Source organism: Mobula hypostoma, chromosome 5 (genome assembly GCF_963921235.1).
Source record: "Mobula hypostoma chromosome 5, sMobHyp1.1, whole genome shotgun sequence".
NCBI lineage: Eukaryota > Metazoa > Chordata > Chondrichthyes > Myliobatiformes > Myliobatidae > Mobula > Mobula hypostoma.
Genome location: NC_086101.1, coordinates 164,574,936 through 164,595,147, shown reverse-complemented (window position 1 = coordinate 164,595,147; position 20,212 = coordinate 164,574,936). Strand labels below are relative to the sequence as shown.

At 37.6% G+C, this 20,212-nt stretch overlaps 1 protein-coding gene across 2 annotated transcripts in view; it reads left to right on the top strand.

Moving 5' to 3' along the window:
- The window catches only part of ap3b1a (adaptor related protein complex 3 subunit beta 1a), a 257,151-nt gene extending 237,735 nt beyond the window's left edge, over positions 1 to 19,416 (top strand). The window contains exons 26-27 of one of the 2 annotated variants that reach the window (XM_063049310.1): positions 1,086 to 1,224; positions 15,193 to 19,416. In XM_063049310.1, coding sequence (XP_062905380.1) covers positions 1,086 to 1,224; positions 15,193 to 15,346 — 293 coding nt within the window. In that variant the 3' untranslated portion in view covers positions 15,347 to 19,416. Of the gene's footprint in view, positions 1 to 1,085; positions 1,225 to 8,936; positions 14,546 to 15,192 lie in introns of those variants that run through there. The other variant, XM_063049311.1, reaches the window with a different exon arrangement.
- The last annotated feature ends 796 nt before the right edge of the window (positions 19,417 to 20,212 follow it).

Genomic DNA, 20,212 nt, shown 5'->3' with positions numbered 1-20,212 from the left:
CATCATAACTCTCACATAGAAATAAAATTCCTATTTTACTCCCTGACGTAGTGCATTCTGTATTTATGACCCATTGAGCCTGATTAGTTCACATGCTTCAGAATTTCTCTTTATTATAGAAGACTGTGTATATGGAAGTATGGAAGTTTAAGTCTCCTTTGATGGAAAGACTTAATTAAAAATTCATAGGGCATTTAGATTAACTTATTTTTGTTTCAATTTAATTATTCTAATTCCCTATCATTCCTTCACTTCATGCTACTCAAGATGACAAGTTTAAATATAATTTCTGTCCAGACCTCCTGATTCTAAAGTAGAAACTCAGGAATAGAAACCTGAATATATGATTGGTTTAAAAAACTAAGATGGGAGCAGCTGAGAAATTGATGTTGAAAACTTGGCCATCTTTGTTTGCTACTGCTTTATCTTTTTGATATGTGATTCTTGAAGGCAGAAGGCAAGAATCTTTATACTGATGTCAGTCATTTTGTTGCATTTGGTTTTTGTGCTGTTGATTTAATGCATATATCTGCACTGGGACCTCATAAAAGTGTCATTTAAATGTCAAATAAAAAAAATTGCACCTACATTTTTTTGTCTTCATCTCTTCTGCAAAATCACTTGCAGTACCATAGTTCAGTCATTAAAATATACATTGTTAGAAAAATGTTTTGCTTAGACATTACCATGCCAAATAGTAGTAACTGCTTCTTAGTGTAGTGGGTGGTCAGTTTTTCAATAACTGGTGACCTGTATGTTTGGTTTCAGAATAAAGTACATATTAGAAGATGTATATACATGAGTGATCTGGATTTTGTTTGATATGAATAATTAAATATCTTTCAGCCTTTTGGAATTGGCAGCTGTTTTTTTGTTGATTACACTTGAAGGATATTTTTTCTAAATATTTCTAATACTGATTATCAGGAAGACTCTGCCTATTTTTAAATTATGCTTAGAAATTCAGCATTGTTGAAACACTGATTTCTAAATTTGTGTGGGGAAGCGTATGCAAGGTTCAGTGTTAGTACATTGCTAATGTTTAACTATCAGTTTATGTAACCAGACAAATTGTACATTTGCAGGAAAACTGACAGGAATGAATGAAAATTCTACAACTATAACAGGTGCTCCACAGAACAATTCCTGCCAGGCAATTGTGAATAAGGTGATAAGCATGGCTAATATTGGAGTGGTGCCTTCTAGCCAAGATAACGTACACAGGTAACTCATTCTTAGAATTCTTTCTTGACACTGTTTTTGAAAATACTTTTGCGGGAAAAAAAAGTTATGCATGCAGAAGTGTAGTTTAATTTTGTGTTTGAAAACTGATCTCATATTTAGATGTAGCAACTAAGAAAGTGATTTGAAAGCTATCACATTTTATGAAATTGAGGTGAGTGATATTTGAACCTTCAGTAAATGGTTAAAATTTGAACATGGCTTGTTTTGAATTTTATCTTTGATGCCCAATAATCTCAATTAGCAACTACAATTTTGATGTCTGTAGCATCACCTAAATCCATGTTTCACAGGACATTTTAGAAACTTTATTGCTGGGGAAGTATTTCTAAAATGCTCACTTTCAAAGCCAGTATAATTGTAAAATGTTAATCCCAGCTGACCAGTTTTATGCATGACAGAGGGAAAAAAATGCACATTCAAAAAAAATTGAATTAAGAAATGAGTTTGATGTAATTTCTCAAATTGCTGCCAAATTGTCATGCAAGTAATTCACTTTAAAATTTGCCTTAGTGCTGAACTTGGATTTTTGCATGGCCACTTTAAATTCCTTCTGTTTGGAATGGAATTCCCCAGCAGCTGTTAGGCCATAATCTAAAAAAGCTTAAACTGGCTTGTCGGTTCACATGGAAACTGCTGCAAATCTGAAGAATGGAAAGGTTAAACTACGACAAAACAAATCGTGCAGGTTAAGTCTGATGAGTGCTTCTCCTTAAACTCCCATCTAATTTTATTATGCTTGATAAAGTGTAAGCTTATTGCAGCGTAGCTAATGAGTTCAACACTGCAACAATTAAGGAATTCTAGGCAGATAGAGCTTGTTTTAGAATTCCAGCTGGATTTCTTGATTCTAGACTGTCTATTCTTAATATTGTTTTTTACAATATAAAGGGCAGACAGTTCATCATCAAGTACTTAAGTCAGGCAATCAAATCTGAAAGTCTTGTCTTCTGGTAAGATGGTGGCACATTCCGGTGCAGCAGCTTCTACAGGGCCAACCAAAGGTGTCATTGTTTTTTTTAATGTATTTTTTACAATCTCAAGATCCTGCTGGACATTAAGAACTCAAAGTACTGCAGGTCTACTCCATCAGTGAGTTGCTAATTGGCAGAGAAAGTGAAGGAGCTGGACAGTGTGGATTGTGTTGCTGCCTGTGACAAAGAAGGAGGTGTGCAGTCTAACAGCGAGTGATTGTCTTGGTCACTTTTCTTGTGATTACAAGACCCTGTTGGATATAGACAGTGCAGGATGCTGCACGTCCAGTTCACTGATGTTTTGGCAACTGACAGGGGAGGATGGCAAATGAGCTTCGTGACCACGGTCGTGGCAAAGACTTGGCCTCAAGCTGTGGTGTCGCCTGTTTGCAACTGCACAGGGTGAAGGCATCAGAGTTGCTGCCCTCCACCGGAGGCAGTGTGGCACAGCATATACATGTTGGAGTTGGTGCTACTCCCCAGTTTTTGCTTGGCAGAAGACAAAATGTGTTGGACTGCAGACTGCAGCAACATTCATGGACTCAGGGACTTGGAACTATATATTTTTTTGCAAGACTGTATTTCACTGCTATCTTATATGTGCTATCTGTGCCTTGTGCTGTGTATGACTGTTGATACTGTGTTTTGCACCTTGGCCTCAAAGTAACGCTATTTCATTTGGCTGTATTCATGGGTGTTTGTGTATGGTGAATGGCAATTAAATTTGAACTTGAACTTGACTTTTAATTTCTTCACCACTCTTTGAAAGAAAATAGCCCAAATGTACTGTTTATCAATTTTACTCCTTATTCGTGACAAAGCAGAGAGCAGTCTTTTAAATCAAAAATAGTTTATCTGGCTGATTTTTTAAAATTCAGTGGTGTCAAAGAAGTGTCTTCTAATTTAGAAATCAGGGTAATTGCTTCTATATAAAATGTGGAAATGTAATAAAAAGGTAAAGTAGTTGAAGTTATGTGTGAGTTTAGATTAATTGGCCAATGTGTGGTGCTGTTGTGTATTTTTTAAGTGTTGATTGATAATACCATGACTGACTACCCTGCCTGCCAGCAGGTAAACTTGCAACAACAGAGAAATCCCGTTGCTAAAGCATTGATGGTGATGCACATATCTGAACCATTAGGGGGCAACACTGCTTCTATTTGAAGAGCCTGCATGGGATCAGTAAGCTTTAGAATCCATTGCAGAATTTGGTTACATTGGAATCGGAAGCTTATAGCTTTTCCAAGTATTGTGTGATTTTTCTTTTTACATGTTTTGATGCTGTATCATATTTTTTAACTTCTGTCAAATTTTCATTTTCCTCGATAAAATGAAGCGCTTATCTAAATGAGAACCTGCCCTCCCTCTCCCTATCTTAACATTGCATGTTTTTAGAAAAATCAGTTTTCAAATTTTCAACTTAAAGCAGTTTGATAAGTTAATAGGTTTAGTTTGATAAAGTGAGGCATTTTGCTTCTTGTACTATTGAATTCAATCCTGTAATAAACATTTTTACTGCTTTAGATATCTAATGTTTTACATCAATAATTGGTACAAGCTTGTCTTCAGGTGTGATAGACAGCCTGGTCATCAGTTTCTGAAAATTTCAATCTTCCTTTTTTGTAAAGCTGTTTTTGCATTGTCTATAGCCTTTCTGTGGTTTTGTTCAACATTTGCCAACTTTGGGCTAATTATTTTTAGTACAGCCCAGGGCAAGGCAATGCGTCCTGTGATCGTCTTTCTTGCTAATAGGATTGTGTCTGCTTCAGCAATCAGTAATTGAAGGATTCATGTCAAAAAAATTGTTACCCTCCAAGGGCCATTGTCACAGCTGTTGGTAACCAACAAATATAAAACTGAGCCATTCAACTAAAAACAGATTGACGGACAGAAGAAGCTGAAGGGAAACTGCACACGCAAAAGCCTGAGCAAAATTCTCTACACTGTTTATTGTAACTCCTCCAAAACTAAGTGGTTTGGTGAATTATCAATTGCTAATTTAAATTCTAAATGCTTCCACAGAAATTAATTCAATTGGCAGTAAAATTGTTGAGCATGACTATAGCTCAAAAAGGAGGGAACTTTATTTTTTTCTTCTTCTCTCAACACTTGGCACAGATTTACCAAGGTTGAATATGAGATCAACAGTTTCAAAATGAACTGTCCACCTTGTAATAGGATGAAGTGTTTTGTCAGTTTTTATAAATGCAATGTTTGTGACTGCATCAGGTTTTGTTGATGGATCCTTTATATCTTGTGCAGCAGACCAGTATCTGTGACATCCTTTAACTTTTCTAGGTATAGAGTGAGAATTCTTTTTTAAAAAGAATTTTCGTCAAAATACTTTTTGCAAAGGGAAGAAGCAGAAGGTTAGGACTGCAGGTTATAAGGTCTTCCATGGAGTGTGTTTAGTGAGTTCTTGGCTAATGTTTTGGATGACAGGTTTCACAGAATACCCTAAAAACTAAATAGAAAAGCATTGGGATTTAAAAGCTGAAAGCATTTGGGGACAATAGTATCTGTATTGGGAGCAAAGGAGAACGATGAATAAATGATTTTTTTCATACATTTAGAATTGAAATAGTTAAGCATTATCCTTGCAGTACAAACATGACATCATTATAGAAAATTTGTTCTACGTTGTATAACTGTACGAAGGTAGATTGAAAGTAGGAAAATTATTTTGAAACAGTTAAAAATGCCAAGGAACACTGCACTTAAATTGGTACCAAAGATTAATAGATTAAAAGAAATTGACAGATTTGGTGGTATTTATTCTATTTTGCAGAAAAATAACAACTAACTTCATGTCATATAATTGATAATGTGGCATTGGTACAGGGAATCTGATTTTAGTAAGATAAGGACTCCCAAATATGTTTATAATAAATACACATTTTAACTCCTGCAACTGTGTAGCTGTAGACAAAAGAGATGCTGCAGATGCTGGAAATCCTGATGAAGGATCTCAGTCTGAAATATTGACAGTTAATTTCCCTCCATAGATGCTGCCTGATCTGCTGAGTCCCTTCCAGCAGTTGTAAATAAAGCAACTAATAAAATGGAACGAAAACAGAAGATTTGGAAATTCATACAGATTGGGCAATTTCCATGGAGGGTAAACAGAGCTAATATTTCCAGTCAGTGAAAGAAAGGAAAAGTGTATGATAGGTTGGAAAGCAGGAGAGATTCAAGTGACAAAAATAATCAAAGAATTAAAGGAGTAAACATGGTTCAGAAACTTGCCAGAACATGGCGGGAAAGCACAATTTAAGGATGCCACACTGTGTCATATTGGCCACTCTGTGACCCTGCAACTTCTGCAGAAGTGCAGAAAAGTGGTGTCACCTGGGTGGTGCAGGAACCTTAGCTGTAAGTGACTGCTGGTCCTGGCCCACATCGCCACCTGCTATTTGCAGCAATCTCACTGCCCTCTTCCGGGCAGCAAATTTCTTGCACAACAGGAGCCTTGCCCACTTACACAGTCTAAATGAGAACAAAACCATTTCAAAATAAACCAGCCGTTCTGTGAAATAGAAACCAATATATGTGCAAACCCACTCATCAGTGAGCCTACAATTAAGTTACTTGGCTTCCAGCACTTTTGGGGACTATGGGCAGCCCTCAGTGTAATCTGCACTGGCTACATACATTGTAGCCAATTGTGCATTGATCCAAGTAGAACAGTGGGCATGTATTCCAAACCATTGAACATGTTACTTCAGTCTGCCCGATAGGCATCTGCTGCATGGGCATTGAGTGGATTGATAGAATGGGCATCCAACTGGGAGGCTTTTCATGTCATGTTTAAGAAGTGTAAGAGGACAGAAGCTTGACTTGACTCTCCTGAAACTCACCTGATACATTCATCCTGTTTCAAAGGCAGTGAGAGTGGAACTTCTTCCAGTTAACTTTTTATGCTAAGCGTAAAATCAGTCACCATCACATTTGCACCTAACCTTCATTTAGCATTGAAGCCAGACCAATTAGGAATATCAGGACAGGAACAGAACCACTGACAGATCTTTCTAGCCCGTCTGAGCTGTTCTACTGTTCAGATTAGGGATTAAATTTGAAATATTTGTGCAAATATAGTTTAACTATTTAATACTGACTAAATACACTAATTTGCAAGGCACCTATAATCTTTTTTTCATTTGATATGAGAAAAAAAGTTGTGGAAACATAAAGTTTAAAGCTACATCGACAAGACCAGGTGAATATTTTGCAATTGTATGATGAGCAAAACTCCTGTTTGATATTCCGGAACTAGTCTTATTAATTACTGATGCAAAACAAGTGTCATGGGAAGAGGGAATGGACAGATGTTTCTCTGAGAGTTACTGTTGTACAGAATAGAAACAGGCCCTTCACCCCAAGGTGTCAATGCCGACTGTTTTGCCAGTCTGTACTAATCCCAGTTGCTTTCATTAATTCCATATACCTCTGTCTACCTCATCCAGATTAAATATCAAGGCCATCTTCAAGAGGCAGTGCCTCATCCATCATTAAGGACCTCGCCATTCAGGACACACCCTCCTTTCAGTACTACCATCAGTGAGGAGAGACAGGAGCCTGGAGATCTACATTCAATAACTTAGGAACAGGTTCTTCCCCTCTGCCATCAGATTTTAGAGAGTCCATGGTGACCACTTCATTACCCTTTTGCTTTTTGTTTCATTATTTATTAATTTATTTATGTGGTTTATAGATTTGCACTCTATCGCTGTTTCAAAACAACAACCTTTGTGTCTTATGTTAGTGGTAGTAAATATGATTCTGATATTGTCACTGTTCCTGCTTCCACTAATTCCTTTGGCAGCTCATTCCAGGTAACAACTGCTCTCTGCGTGAAATACTTGCCTCTTTAGATCCTCCTTAAACCTCCTTTTCACTTCACCTTAAACCTACGCTAAGATATACATTCCTACAATGGGAAACAGACTGTGGCTACCTACCCTATCTATGCTTCTCATAATTGTATATACCTCTAGCATGTCCCTTTACAGCCTGCTTGTGCTCCAGGGAAAACATTCCTAGTTTATCCAATCTCCTGATAACACAAATCCTCTGATCCAGGTAATGTTCTTGTGACAATTTTCTTCACCTGCCTCAGCTTAACAATGTGTTTCCCATAATAATTAGATAATTTAAAAAAGGAATATTTTGATCAGATAAAAATGGAAACACATTTGAATTGAAGGGTATTTCAATATTGAATATGCACACATGGCATTCTGGGAGCATATGCAATTTATTTGAGAACTTATTAGTTACTTTCTTTGGCACAGAAGAAGCCCTTTCAGCTGATTGGATCCCTGTCAACTCTCAGCAAACCAATCACATCAGCCCTATTCACTGTTCGCTTTTCCTGTTGAAGTCCTGCAAGTTATTCTCCTCATTTTCCATCATTTCTGGAATTGTATATCTCTAAATTCATTTGTAATACTGATTTGTAATGTTTTTTTTTGTCAGTGAGCATGAGCTATCCACATTATAGTTACCAGCAAGCCAAGCACCATTAGCACAATATATTAAACCAATAATAAAAAATAAAAAAGAATCTGACATTAAAAACAGAAAATTAAAGAAATACTTAGCAGGTCTGGCAGCATTTGTTGAGGTTGAAGCAGACCTAATGCCTCAGGTCAGAGCTCTTTCATGTACACATTAAGCTGTTTATACTCACGTAAGTGCCACATTGCATAGTTCATGAGAGAGAACATTGCAGTTATGATTTTTAACTGTAATGAAAATAATTTGTTAATTGAATAAAGGTGAGTGTTATTGTAAGTTATTTTCTAAATTAAGATTATAGCTGCTTAACCATTGGATAAAATAATTTCACAGTGGCTATTAACCAGTGTAAAGAAAGGTGTTATTTAGGAGAGGATTTAGATCTGATTTACTGATAGCCTTTAAGCTGGTTTATTATGAATGATTTAGCTCCGGCTTTTAAAATCAGATCAAAGGATTAGAAGAATAGTTAGTTAACTATGGAAAATTCTCTTTAATATTCGATATCCTGGCAACACACACAAAATGCTGGAGGAACTCAGCAGGCCAGGCAGCATCTATGGAAAAAAGTACAGTCAACGTTTCAGCTATATTCAGTATCCTGAATTGAATGGAGCTTCAGCATTTCTGCTTTTTACGAAATGTGTTAAACAAAAGTAAAAAGTTATTTTTTCAGTATCAGCTTTAGTTTTCTTCTTTGATAGGTAATCTTGTTGCTATGGTAGAATGGCTGATAGAATATTGCAGCTCATTTAAAAAGAATCTGTTTCCTGCTTAAGTGGCTAATATTCTAATTATATCTGAAGTGAAAGTTTTTGATTATCTGCTGATAAACTCCCTCTCTTGTGGTGATGATAATTAAGCAGCTCCCAGTGGACTCCCACAGGCAGTATGCAAGGCCTGCATTAATTGTCAGATGTGAGACACTGACCAGTTGGTTTGCTGTTGAATAGCTGACGGCGTGCTGTCAGCCCAGTAGTGTTTTATGTTGGAGTATTGTGAGCTGTTGTCAGGGCTAACTGGGACCTATTGTGGCTAAAGATGTTGTGCAAATTGAGGCAGATGGCTCGGATTCAGACACGTGTCATTCAGAAAGGGGAAAATGAGATCGGCCTGTAGAGTGGGGTCACTGCAGGTCAGGGACTGCTCTACATTTGTTAGTGTTTTCAAAAGACCCATGTGCGACAACTTTTTGTTTTGCAGTAACAACAAAAGGAGATTCTCTGGATGTGGAAGACAGGCGGCTGTTGGTACTGTGCTGTCCTTTCACTTGTCTCCCTGGTGACTTGCTTTGCATGCAGAAAGAATTAGCAGGATTGACAGAAGTTTATTGTGGCTAAAATGGCTTTTCAGTCAATTGCAATGCTGAAGAGACAGTTTGGCTTTTAATTCCATGTAATTAGCTGGTTTCCAGTGTCTTGGAATTCAATTGTGCAAGATTAAATCCAAAATAAAGTTTGTTATATTTTTTGTGGCTTTACAACTGCATCTATACCTGCTCTAGGAATGAAGCTGGTCCAAAGAATTTGTTTTAATGATTCAGTTCAATATGTATGTAGAAGGCATTAACAATAAATCTTATGTAGTCTTCAAGTTGCTAATCATTTGTACATAATTAATATTATACATAAGAATGCCTTCAAAGAAAAAAGCTTGCACCTGTGTTATAAATATTCAGATTACTTTAGGATTACTTTTGAAGTGTAGTCGCTTTTATTAGGAAGGCATTAAGTGTTGCCAATTTATGCACGAGGATTTATGAGGACTGAATGATTGTTGGCTTCACTTTGGGGAGAAATGTTGGACAGGTCGCACACATCCCTCTCCTGTTCCGATCGTGCCATAAGATCTTTAACATGCACTTGAAAGTTTTTGAAAGTTTCTTTTAAAGTAAACTTTTGAAGGAGCAGCATTCCTTCAATGGTGCATTTAAGTGCAGGCCTAGATTCTTTGGATAACAATGGATCATCTCAAGATTCAAGATTGCTTTATGTCATTTCCAGTATGGGTATAAAGGTGATCAAAATAATTGTTACTCTGGATCCGATGCAGCACAAGAAAAACACAACAAGATAAAGGACACAATAATAATTTAACACAATAAATATAAATATGTAAGATAACTTGTGTACATTGATCGTATGTCCTAAAGTGACACTAGGCACAGGAGCGTCTGTACATAAGGGTGACTGACAGGAAATGATAAAAGTAGTGTTGGTTGGAGGAGTGGGGTTAGTGGGCGGAGGCGTTGAACAGCCTTACTGCTTGGGGAAAGTAACTGTTTTTGAGACTGGTAGTCCAGGTGTGGATGCTGCATAGTTTCCTCCCTGATGAGAGTGGAACAAACAGTCCATGAGCAAAGTGGGTGGGATCCTTCATGGTATTGCTGTCACTTTTCTGTATATATATGTGTTGATTCAAAGGTGAAAGTATACATAGATCACTGTATTAAATATTTTCCAAGAATTGGACTTGGAAAATTCTGTTGAATAACTATCAAAAATATAGTGACTAAACCATTGATTTTTTCCCCAAACAATTAATTATTTCTCCCTTGCTGGGACGTTGAGAGCCAGGGTTTAACCATTAAAGACAAAGATGAAAAGAAATTTCCAGGACCAAGAGACATATGTGCAACATTAGGCCATTTGGCCCATTAAGTTTGATTCGTCATTCTACCGTGGCTGATTTATTATCCCTCTCAACCCCATTCTCCTTTCTCCACATCACATTTGCAATTTTCCAGTCCTCCGGAATCATTCCAGAATCTAGTGATTCTTGAAAGACCGCTATTAATGCCTCCACTAGCTCTTAAGCTACCTGTTTTAGAACCCTGGGGTGTAGTCCATTTGGTCCAGGTGACTTAAATACCTTCAGACCTTTTGGTTTCCTAAGCACCTTCTTAGTAATAGTGACTACAGTGAAGACTCTTCTTCCTAGAGAGAGAGAGAGAGAATTCTGAAGATTCACTAACCAAGAGAGATGCAAATGATTGTTCCATAGATTTAGGGATAGGAAGGGAGCCAAGGGATTAGTAAAGGAAAATGGAGTTAAGGTGAAAGATTGGGCATGATCTAACTGAATAGTGAATCAGGGTGAGGGACTCAGCCTGTTAGCTGGTCAAGGTCTAGACAATTTGAAGCAGTGGAATTCGGAATTTAAGATTGTATTGTATTGTACATATGTAGTTCATTGGTTAACAGAACTCAGTAATCCTTTCAGGAAATGCACATTTCAGGGGCTGTGTATACAAAGACTAAACCAAGACGCTTCTGGGTTGTTTTCCAATGTCGGCATGACTGAGTGGTGAACTGTCTCTTTCTGCAGGAAGCACAGATATGAATGGGAAAGGTTGACAAGATTTTTGGCCATTTGCCTGCCAGGTCTATCTGTATCACCTTTCTAATCTACAAGCATTATAGCTCACAAAATTAACCCTGACTTTTTCCTTTTGCAACAAGCCCCCCCCCTTCCCTAAACCCCTCTCTCCATTCTGCACATTCAACTCACAGCTATGTGTGAGGCACTCGCTGATTTAGCAGTGCATATCCTAACATTACGATATTGAGAGTGTTCTTGTTAAAGTCAGAAACGACATTCTATATGATGTTCACAGATGTATTCTCTCCCTCCTTCATCATCTTTGATACGATTGACCATGCTATCCTCTTCCCAGTGCTTCTCTCCTTTGTTCATCAGGGTATGATCACACATGCCTGATTTTATTCCTACCTATTGGACTGACAACCCAAGTCATTTCCTGATCACTGGACTGGGCTACTGTGAAATTTTGAACATTAGGTAAGACTCCTCACCACCACCTCATCTCACAATTTTTCTTTTCTTCCTCTCATTATTGGTTCTGGCCTTGCTCCCAGTTGACTGTGGTTCTGGTAGCTTGGTCTCTGGTTTGTTGCCCAGTTCACAGTTCTGAATTTGAGGATTGAATAGTGAGTGATTGCACCTTACTGTAGATCCAGATTCTGATTCTACCCTTAACTAATGTGCTTTTCTTAGTGAGGAAATGCAGCTTACCAACCAAATGCCAGAATCCTGGCTGAAACTCCTTCCTCCTTAAGTTATGATAACACTTCTGCAGTGTTCTGGTATTCTAGTTAAGATCGGTTAATTCAGCACAGTCTGAGACAAAAGCAATTTTTATAAGTATTGACTTTTTTTCAGGCTTATTGGAAAAACTGCTAGTTAACACCACATGTTGTTTGAAGGAACCACAGTCACAATAAAATGATTTCATAATGAGCATGTTCTCAGTTTTGTAAGGTAACAGTAGAGTGGAGACAGTGGGGACCAATGTGTCCTCTCTGCACCTTTAGCAAACAATGAACATCCTTCCAATAGCAAGGGGTTCACTACAATACATTTTTGTAAAAATCTTTTAGCAAGATATATTGACTGCAAGACTCAGTGTCAAGTTTGCATATGACATTGGAAACTGTGTATGTGTTCTTTACTCTAAATTGCACATGAAGTAAAATAAAATGCATTGTTCCTTTATTTTGAAGAGTGGGACGCTGTAGCATTACAAAATATCTTCATTTGTGAGTGCTTTACATCTGAGGTGTAAAACTGGTCGTTTTCCGGGTAAGCTATACTAACACATGCATATATCAATCTCATCACCTTCCGAGATCTTCACTGTGCAAAAACCACAACACAGATGCCAGAAGCTCACTGGAAGCATTAACTCCTATCATTTGGGAAAGATTGGAACACCCTTCTCAAATTTAGCTACCCACAGATACTACCATCACCACTTTGTTTGCACCATGATGCCATACAAGCAATGATCTTAACCAATAAATATGCAGCAGAGCCAACTCAGTTAAGACTGGTGTGGGCATAGAGCTGATCATTAGAATTAATAGGAAATGTTTCAACCTACAGAGACTACACTGCAGAAGCAAGGTCACCCCAACCTCAGTAGTTAAACAACAGTATGAAAACAATACCTGTATTTGCCTGTGCTCAGAAGCCAAGTTTATTTGCTAAAAACCCAGAAGAGTTGGGCCTTGTGTTCAACCATTCCTGATCAAAGGTCCTTTACAACACCAGCCTCCATCTTCCTCTGCTGCACAAGACTCCCCTACAGCAATAAGAGTCCATAGTGTGGTGTTGCAAAATAAGGACTACTTCCCACACTTCAGTAAAAGGCAGACATTGGCAATGAATTAGCATGGCCTTTGGCCATTTTAGGAAGAGGGTGTTTGAAGATCAAGATCTTGCACAAAATTCATGGTCCCTGCCCCACTCTAAGCTGCTGAAACCTGCTCAGCCTGCAGAATACCTCATGGCACTTTTGGATATGGTATTGGTGGTATCTCTTAAAATTCTCCAAATTCTCATTGGAAGGACAATGTCTGTGCTAATATCCCCAGCAAGTAGACGCTAATTACACTCAGTCAGCTCTGTTGGTCTGGTCAAATCATTCACAGCTCAGTACTCACAACAGACTCTGTTCTGGACTCTGCCTCAGGAAGAAATTACCAGGCAGACAAATGACTCAAGGATGTGCTCTGAAGATAATGCCCCATCCCCCATTGACTCTGGGAGTTCTGACCCATGACTGCTCAAAGCAGAGAATGTGCATTCAGGTTGGTACTGCGAATCCTGAAGTCTGCATGTCCAGAACACATGGAAGCAGGAAAAGGAGACTATCAGTTTGCAAACTCAGAATCAGAATCAGGTTTAATATCACTGGCATAAGTCAGGAAATTTGTAGTTTTGCAGCAGTGCAGTGAAATACATTAAAAACTGTTACAATAAGAATAGATATATAAAAATAAATAGTGCAAAAAAAATGAGGCCATGTTGGTTCATTGTATGTTCAAAAAACTGATGGTGGAGGGTAGGAAGATATTCCTAAAACATTAAGTGCGTGTCTTCAGGCTCCTATACCCCTGACAGTAGCAAAGGACTCCTGCCCTGTCTGTGGAATGTTGATCTTCGAACCCATGAATCATTCTCGATTCCAAAATACCAACTCAGAAGTCCCAAGTCATCATTCTGTAGGTGTGGCACTCCATTCCTTGACAATCCCCAGGGCCTTTTATGCTGGTTTTTCTTCAAACTATAAAGGCATCCTCACAACATTAATGTTAAAAATCTCCAGACTTGTCTCAACAATAGGCAGATTAACCATCACTTGGTATTTGAGTTTGAGATTGAACAAGCCAGTCTGCTTTAATTCCAATTCATCTTCTATTGCAACTTTAACAAGTGATTCTAAAAAGGATTGAAGTGCCATCCTTATTAGCAAATGTGAAGCAGTAAAGCTAAGCAAATTGAATAATGGTAATACTGTTAACTTATTTAAAGGGAAAGCCACAGGTAGCTTTCCCAGGCTGAGTAGCAAAAGTGTTCATTTAGGCAGTTTCTCCCTAAGCAAATGTAAGGCAAACAACAGATGAGACAACAAATTGAAATGTTACAGTGAGTGTGGTTGGTTATTGTTGTTTGTAGTGCTTAAGGGATGTACGTACCAAGTCCGCAACAGAAACCTATCAAAAGCTAACACAGCAAAGATGGTGACAGTCCAGCCTCTCCAAAACTCACGAATGGTCATGCATGCCCACCAAAAGCACTGTGATGACATTTTCACTTGTGTTAAATGGTTAACCTCCCTACAATTAGTTAAAGTAGGCTCTAGTTCAAGATTTTTTTATCTTTAATCGTTGTATAGATAAATGGATATAACATTCCACTGTTGTCTTAATGCATCCATTCAGTATATACAAGGGGTGATTGATAAGTTTGTGGCCTAAGGTAGAAGGAGTCAATTTTAAAAAACCTAGCACACTTATTTTTCCTACATTTACACACTTAGCGCAGCGGCCGTGGAGCATAATGGTTCCCTTCTTTATAGAAGTCGGCATCTTCGACCTCCAGAAAGCGGTCCACAGCAGGGGTGATTGATAAGTTTGTGGCCTGAGGTAGAAAGAGAAGAGCTATTAACTTCAAACTTTCTGCATTTTCACTCAAAGAGTTGAACTGCACGTGCATGTAACGAGAGTTGTATAACTCTTCTCCTTCCACCTTAGGCCACGAACTTATCAATCACCCCTGCTGTGGACCACCTGGAGGACCAAGACGCGCCTGTTACATGCACGTGCAGTTCAACTCTTTGAGTGATAGAGCTGTATAACTCATCTTCTTCTACCTTAGATCACAAACTTATCAATCACCCCTGCTGTGGACCACTTCTACAAAGAAGGGATCCGTATGCTCCATGACCGCTGAACTAAGTGTGTACATGTAGGAGGGGACTATGTTGAAAAATAAATGTGCTAGGTTTTCTAAAACTGACGACTTCTACCTTAAGCCACGAACTTATCAATCACCCCTCGTACTTTGCTATATGTGTGTGTCTGTGGAAGATCTGCAAGTGTTCCTAATTAAAATAAAAGAAATGTATTTATTTACTAAATTAACTTTTTTTTAGATTTGCAGCTAAAACTGTGAACAGTGGAGCTTTGGTGCTAATCACAACGCAAGCAAAAGAAGGCTCAACGGTACAACTCAGCATAAACACGGAAAAGACTGTGATTGGTTCCGTACTACTGCGAGAACTTAAGACTGTGCTGTCTCAAGAGTGAACAAAGTAGATCTACAAGCAAGAGTCTGGCAGAGGGTGTGCTGGCTAGCCACTGCTATACTTTTTTCATCTATAATTCCCCCTTCATTAAATACTTGCAGTTTTGCATCCCTTTGAAATTTCAGTATTTACCTAAACTCATACTTTTACCTTTTCTTATTAATAAACCAACACATTTCCATATAATTACCTAAACTCTTGAGATACTAACTTTGGAATGGTTATGTTTATGCATTGATTATTCCCATATGTTGTTCAGGGTGTTTCTTTTGTGTGGGCAAATGTTGAGTGCAGTTGACATTGTAATCTATTGTTCTAGCTTGGCCCTCTCCAGAGATGTGTGTAACAACTAATCATAACACATGATACCAAGAAAGGTATCTGAAAGTAAATGTGGTACCAAAAAAATCATACCCAGACATACATTCTTTTTGAGAGATATTGTTTGAGAAGAGTTCAAGATAAAGATGATGTGCCATTATATCTTCTGAACCAAAAGTAAACCTTATCTAAAGAAATTTATACTTTTGCCCAAAAGTCATTTTTACTGTTTGTTTTAATGTTGCATTAAGAACCTTATAGCCATTCAGAGCTTATCTCAATACTTTTTCTCATGTGTCTATATAATCATGGTCAGATAAAATCCTTTCACTTCTTGGATAGTTTGAAAGAAAGTAAAACACTGGATTTCTGAAGTTAAAATTACTTCGTAAAAGTACAATGCAAGAAATGTTGATTTGATTGGTTGTAAATCATTATTGGAATTTGATCAGTTATGATCTAGTAGTAAAATGTATTATGCAAATATCCTAAGCAAGGTTTGAGCTGCCAAGATCCTGTTACCAACACACCCATGCGTCAGATTTTGACAGAGAGCACACTATCCTTCGGGTTCCTTCTCCCTCATTAGGGAACCTGCTTCAAATTGTTCCAAAGCACGTCCTGGTGGCTGGCTCGTTATGTCCACTTTGGAAGATGGAAAGGAGTCACCATCAAGCAGTGTTGCAAAGCTACAAAGAGGAACAATATTCTGTAGTGGTTCAGAATCATGCCATTCCTAAAGATCTTAAAAAATACTGAGATGGTTTTGAGTAGAAACTATCTTCAGTGAGGTAATTGATAGTAAACATGCTTTAAAATGCTTTACCAATGATATTTTACCAATAATTATTGGAGTTTATAGAGTTTACTATTTAGATTTTTCTCAACGACTTATGCAGAATGAAATTTCTTGGAGTTTGAGGTACGCAGCTTTTCCTAATCATAAATGGGAAGAAAGTACAGTTTGTGCTTGATTTATTTTGTTTTAGAATGAATTGGAAAATAATGTAATAAATCTTGATAGCCTTTTCTTCCAAGTCAAAGTAAAAGGGGGAAATGGCTGTTTATGGAACAGCTTGCTTGCATCTTAATCTTGATTATGTGCCAGTTCTCCAATTACTATTGTTAGTCTACTGAGAATAGTCACTAACAGTACTTGGAGATGCTTGTAATGCTGTTTATTTTCTTCCTCCATCATTTGTTTTGGAAGTAAAATGCAAAAGTGTGCTTATTAAATTTCCAAATGGCTCTGAGTGCTGCAACTAGATTTGGTCTATATGTGTGCAGTAATTATTTAATGATTAGGATTCCAAACAGTATTTTTCCCCTTGTTCTGTGTAGTTGTTACATTAGGGACTTGTGTTTGCTGGTGTACAGCTGCTTCAGTTGATTTACAGTACTGTGGCTGTGGCCAGTCATAAATAAATCCTCTTATATAGTTGTTATGAACACCTGTTAGATCATCTGTCAGCAAAGCGCTGTTCACATTTATCATGGTGTGGTAGCTATTTTACCTCAATCCATTTACAGCAGAGTCTGCCTCCATCACTGTATTACTATTACTGCACCATAATCACTCGTTTCCACTCCGTGTACAACTTGCAGATAAAAGATTTCGGTACTTGGGAAAATTTCATAAATACAGGAGCAGTTCACTGCAGTAAAAGTTTATTTTTGTCATCATTTGTCACACTATTATACCATAAATCAAATAGAATAGTACTATCCCCAGTGCAGACAGCTCTGTCAGCGTAGACATGGAAATGGTCTGTTTCTCTGTAGATGAGATGGCATGTCTTTCGACTTTAACGGACTGATGGCTTTTCTCACTCATTTGATTTTATTGGATTTAAAAACCTAGAGGATTATTGAGGCTGGTGGACCTCAGAGCCAGTTCTGTGAGAACATTTCGGACACGATAATTAAACCATATTTGTTATCAGCAGATTTTGCTTGGTAAACAAAGACTGCTGCGTTAACAAGTCAAATTTATTCTGAAATGGCAAGGGTTCTTGTGCAGTATTTAATAGAGTGGATAGATCTGCTAAAATGGCTTTACAGGGGGGAAAATCCAATTAAGTGGGAAGATAAAGGAATCATTTGCAATTTTATATTATATCTTTTTAAAATTAAAGACTGGTCAATTTAGTTTTTTTATGATTTTGGCTTGGAAATTCTAAATGTCAGTGCTTCCTTTTAATGTTTATCCAATGCCCATTCTTGATGGTCTCCAATATTTCTATGGTAATTCTGGACACTAACTTTGCCAAAAGATAAGATCGCCTAATTCAACATAATCTGCAAATACTTAAATAATATTTATGAATACACTTTCTTCTCCCACTCCCTCACCTAGTTAGCCTTAACAGCATAACATTTCTCAAGTGGTATCTTTCTATATGTTCTCATTTTTGAATAGCCTTTCCATCTTTGTTCTTTTTTTTTATCCCTCATTTGTTTAATGCTTTGTCATACCCAATTTGGCAGCAACATTTATGGGAACAGACTCGGCAGTATTTACTGGGTGCAACGTGAATGTGCTATATTTCACCGGTGATTCACACACGATTCATCTAGCAATCCCACAATTGTAGTAATATTGCATTTCTAGAGAACATATTCTCCACTTCACTGCAGACAGCTGTCTATCTAACTGCTGTAGTTACAGGAGACGCATATATATCAGTTATATAGACAGTGAACTGTAGAATATTTACTTTAGGAAGGCATAAGGTATTTCATGAACAGAATTATTGGATGAAACACGGTATGTTTACATTTCACTTTTTGTAGGTGACTGCTTGGCTAAATCAATGGGGTTAGTTATTGAGTCTATTGACCACATGCACTACAAAAAAAGTCAATCTAGTCACTGGCATTTTAAAGAAATGGTTGGTTTATAATATCAAAGTTACCAATGATGTGAGTCCTTTTTTTTATGAGCATTCTGCTCGGGAAGTCTGATCTCTTTATTTATGTTAAATATACATTTGAAGCCTGAGCATTCTGGCTTCAGGAAATCATATCAGACTTTCATTTTCACCACCAGTTCCAATCATCTTAATCTGACCCCCCCCCCCACTCACACACACATTATGATGATGTTTAATGCATGATGATGGTCTATGCTGCCCAGATAGTGTAATATTTCTAAGACAATCTAACTGACAAGTTTGTGGCTTTTAGCACTGCTTTGAAAAGACTGAAATCCTCGTCTCAAAGTGATCATCTGTCTTCTAAATGTTTAAGTGCATGTTCAGACTAAAAACTAATTCAAAATTTCTTTCTGTATGTGTGCTGAGTGTTAAGAGCAACTTTAATTAAAATAATTTTCCCATTCTCATTAATCTTGTCTGGGTTGGTTTTGCCACCTGATTGAAAATTGATTCTAGTAAGGCTTTGTTATATTTTCCATGGGTCCTTTTCAATCCATTGAATCTATTTATGGTCACAAACTGATTTGTGAGCAGCCATCTTGAGCTTCTCTTATTTTAAAGACATAGTCTCTCAACCTCAGTGATAAAATGAGTGTTTCTGATGTATTGATTTTTTCCAACCTGTCTGGCATTAAATAAAATTGTGATCTGACACCCTTAAACAAGTGGTGGTGGTGATGATGATTTGAAGGAAAACATATGTAAATACTATGGTAATATGCGGAGTTACGAAGACCTACATTATAATGTTTTCTTCTACAATGAAGTTTTCTCATTTAGATGTTAGGTTAATATGTAATCATGCAAATATAACTTTATACTCCTGAAATATCCAATTGAAAGTGTTGTACATTTTATGACTGACAAATATGATTTTGTAATTGATTTAACTACTTTCAACTGATTTGTGAAAATCAATTCATTCGTCTAGAACTTTAACCTCTGGCTTCCCTTGTAGCTTAATATCCGGAATCCTCGGCTCCTTCTCCACGCAAACCAGTAGGTACCAACCAGGCTTTACTCTTGCTCGGGCTTCATTTTTCTTTCCATTGTGACACCAGTCATTTTAAAGTTGTGGACAAATATGTTTATTCCTTTTCCACCCACAATTCTTGAAGTACAAGTTGTGTTAGTGTGCTAACGCCTCATATCATCTGCTTAAAACTAATGAACATTAACGTTGAATTATATACTTCCATATCGGCAATACTAATGCCACCGATGCCGGGTTAGAATTTGATAGCTCTGTGTATTGAACACTTCAGAAGGCAATTTCTGGAAAAAACTAAGCAATGCTTATGCTAAAAACTTCTGAAGAATGAAGTGTTCTGCAGTGGTACCACACACCTCCCCCTCCAATGCGTGGGTTGGTTGGTCGCCTTCCTCCATGGCGCCGGCTCGCTGATCTGAGCCAAATGCTCAGTTTTACAGCTAGAATGGTAAATCTGGGTGCAATTCAGCCGTCAGTGGATTTGTGCTCCTAATAGTCTGCTAGCAAGCAGTGTTGGCAGAAATGCAATCCCCTTTGTACAATGGAAGAAGATTAATTCGTATAAAGTGAGACCAACTAAGGTTTACATGCTAAACACTTAAACTTTTTGTTGCAACAC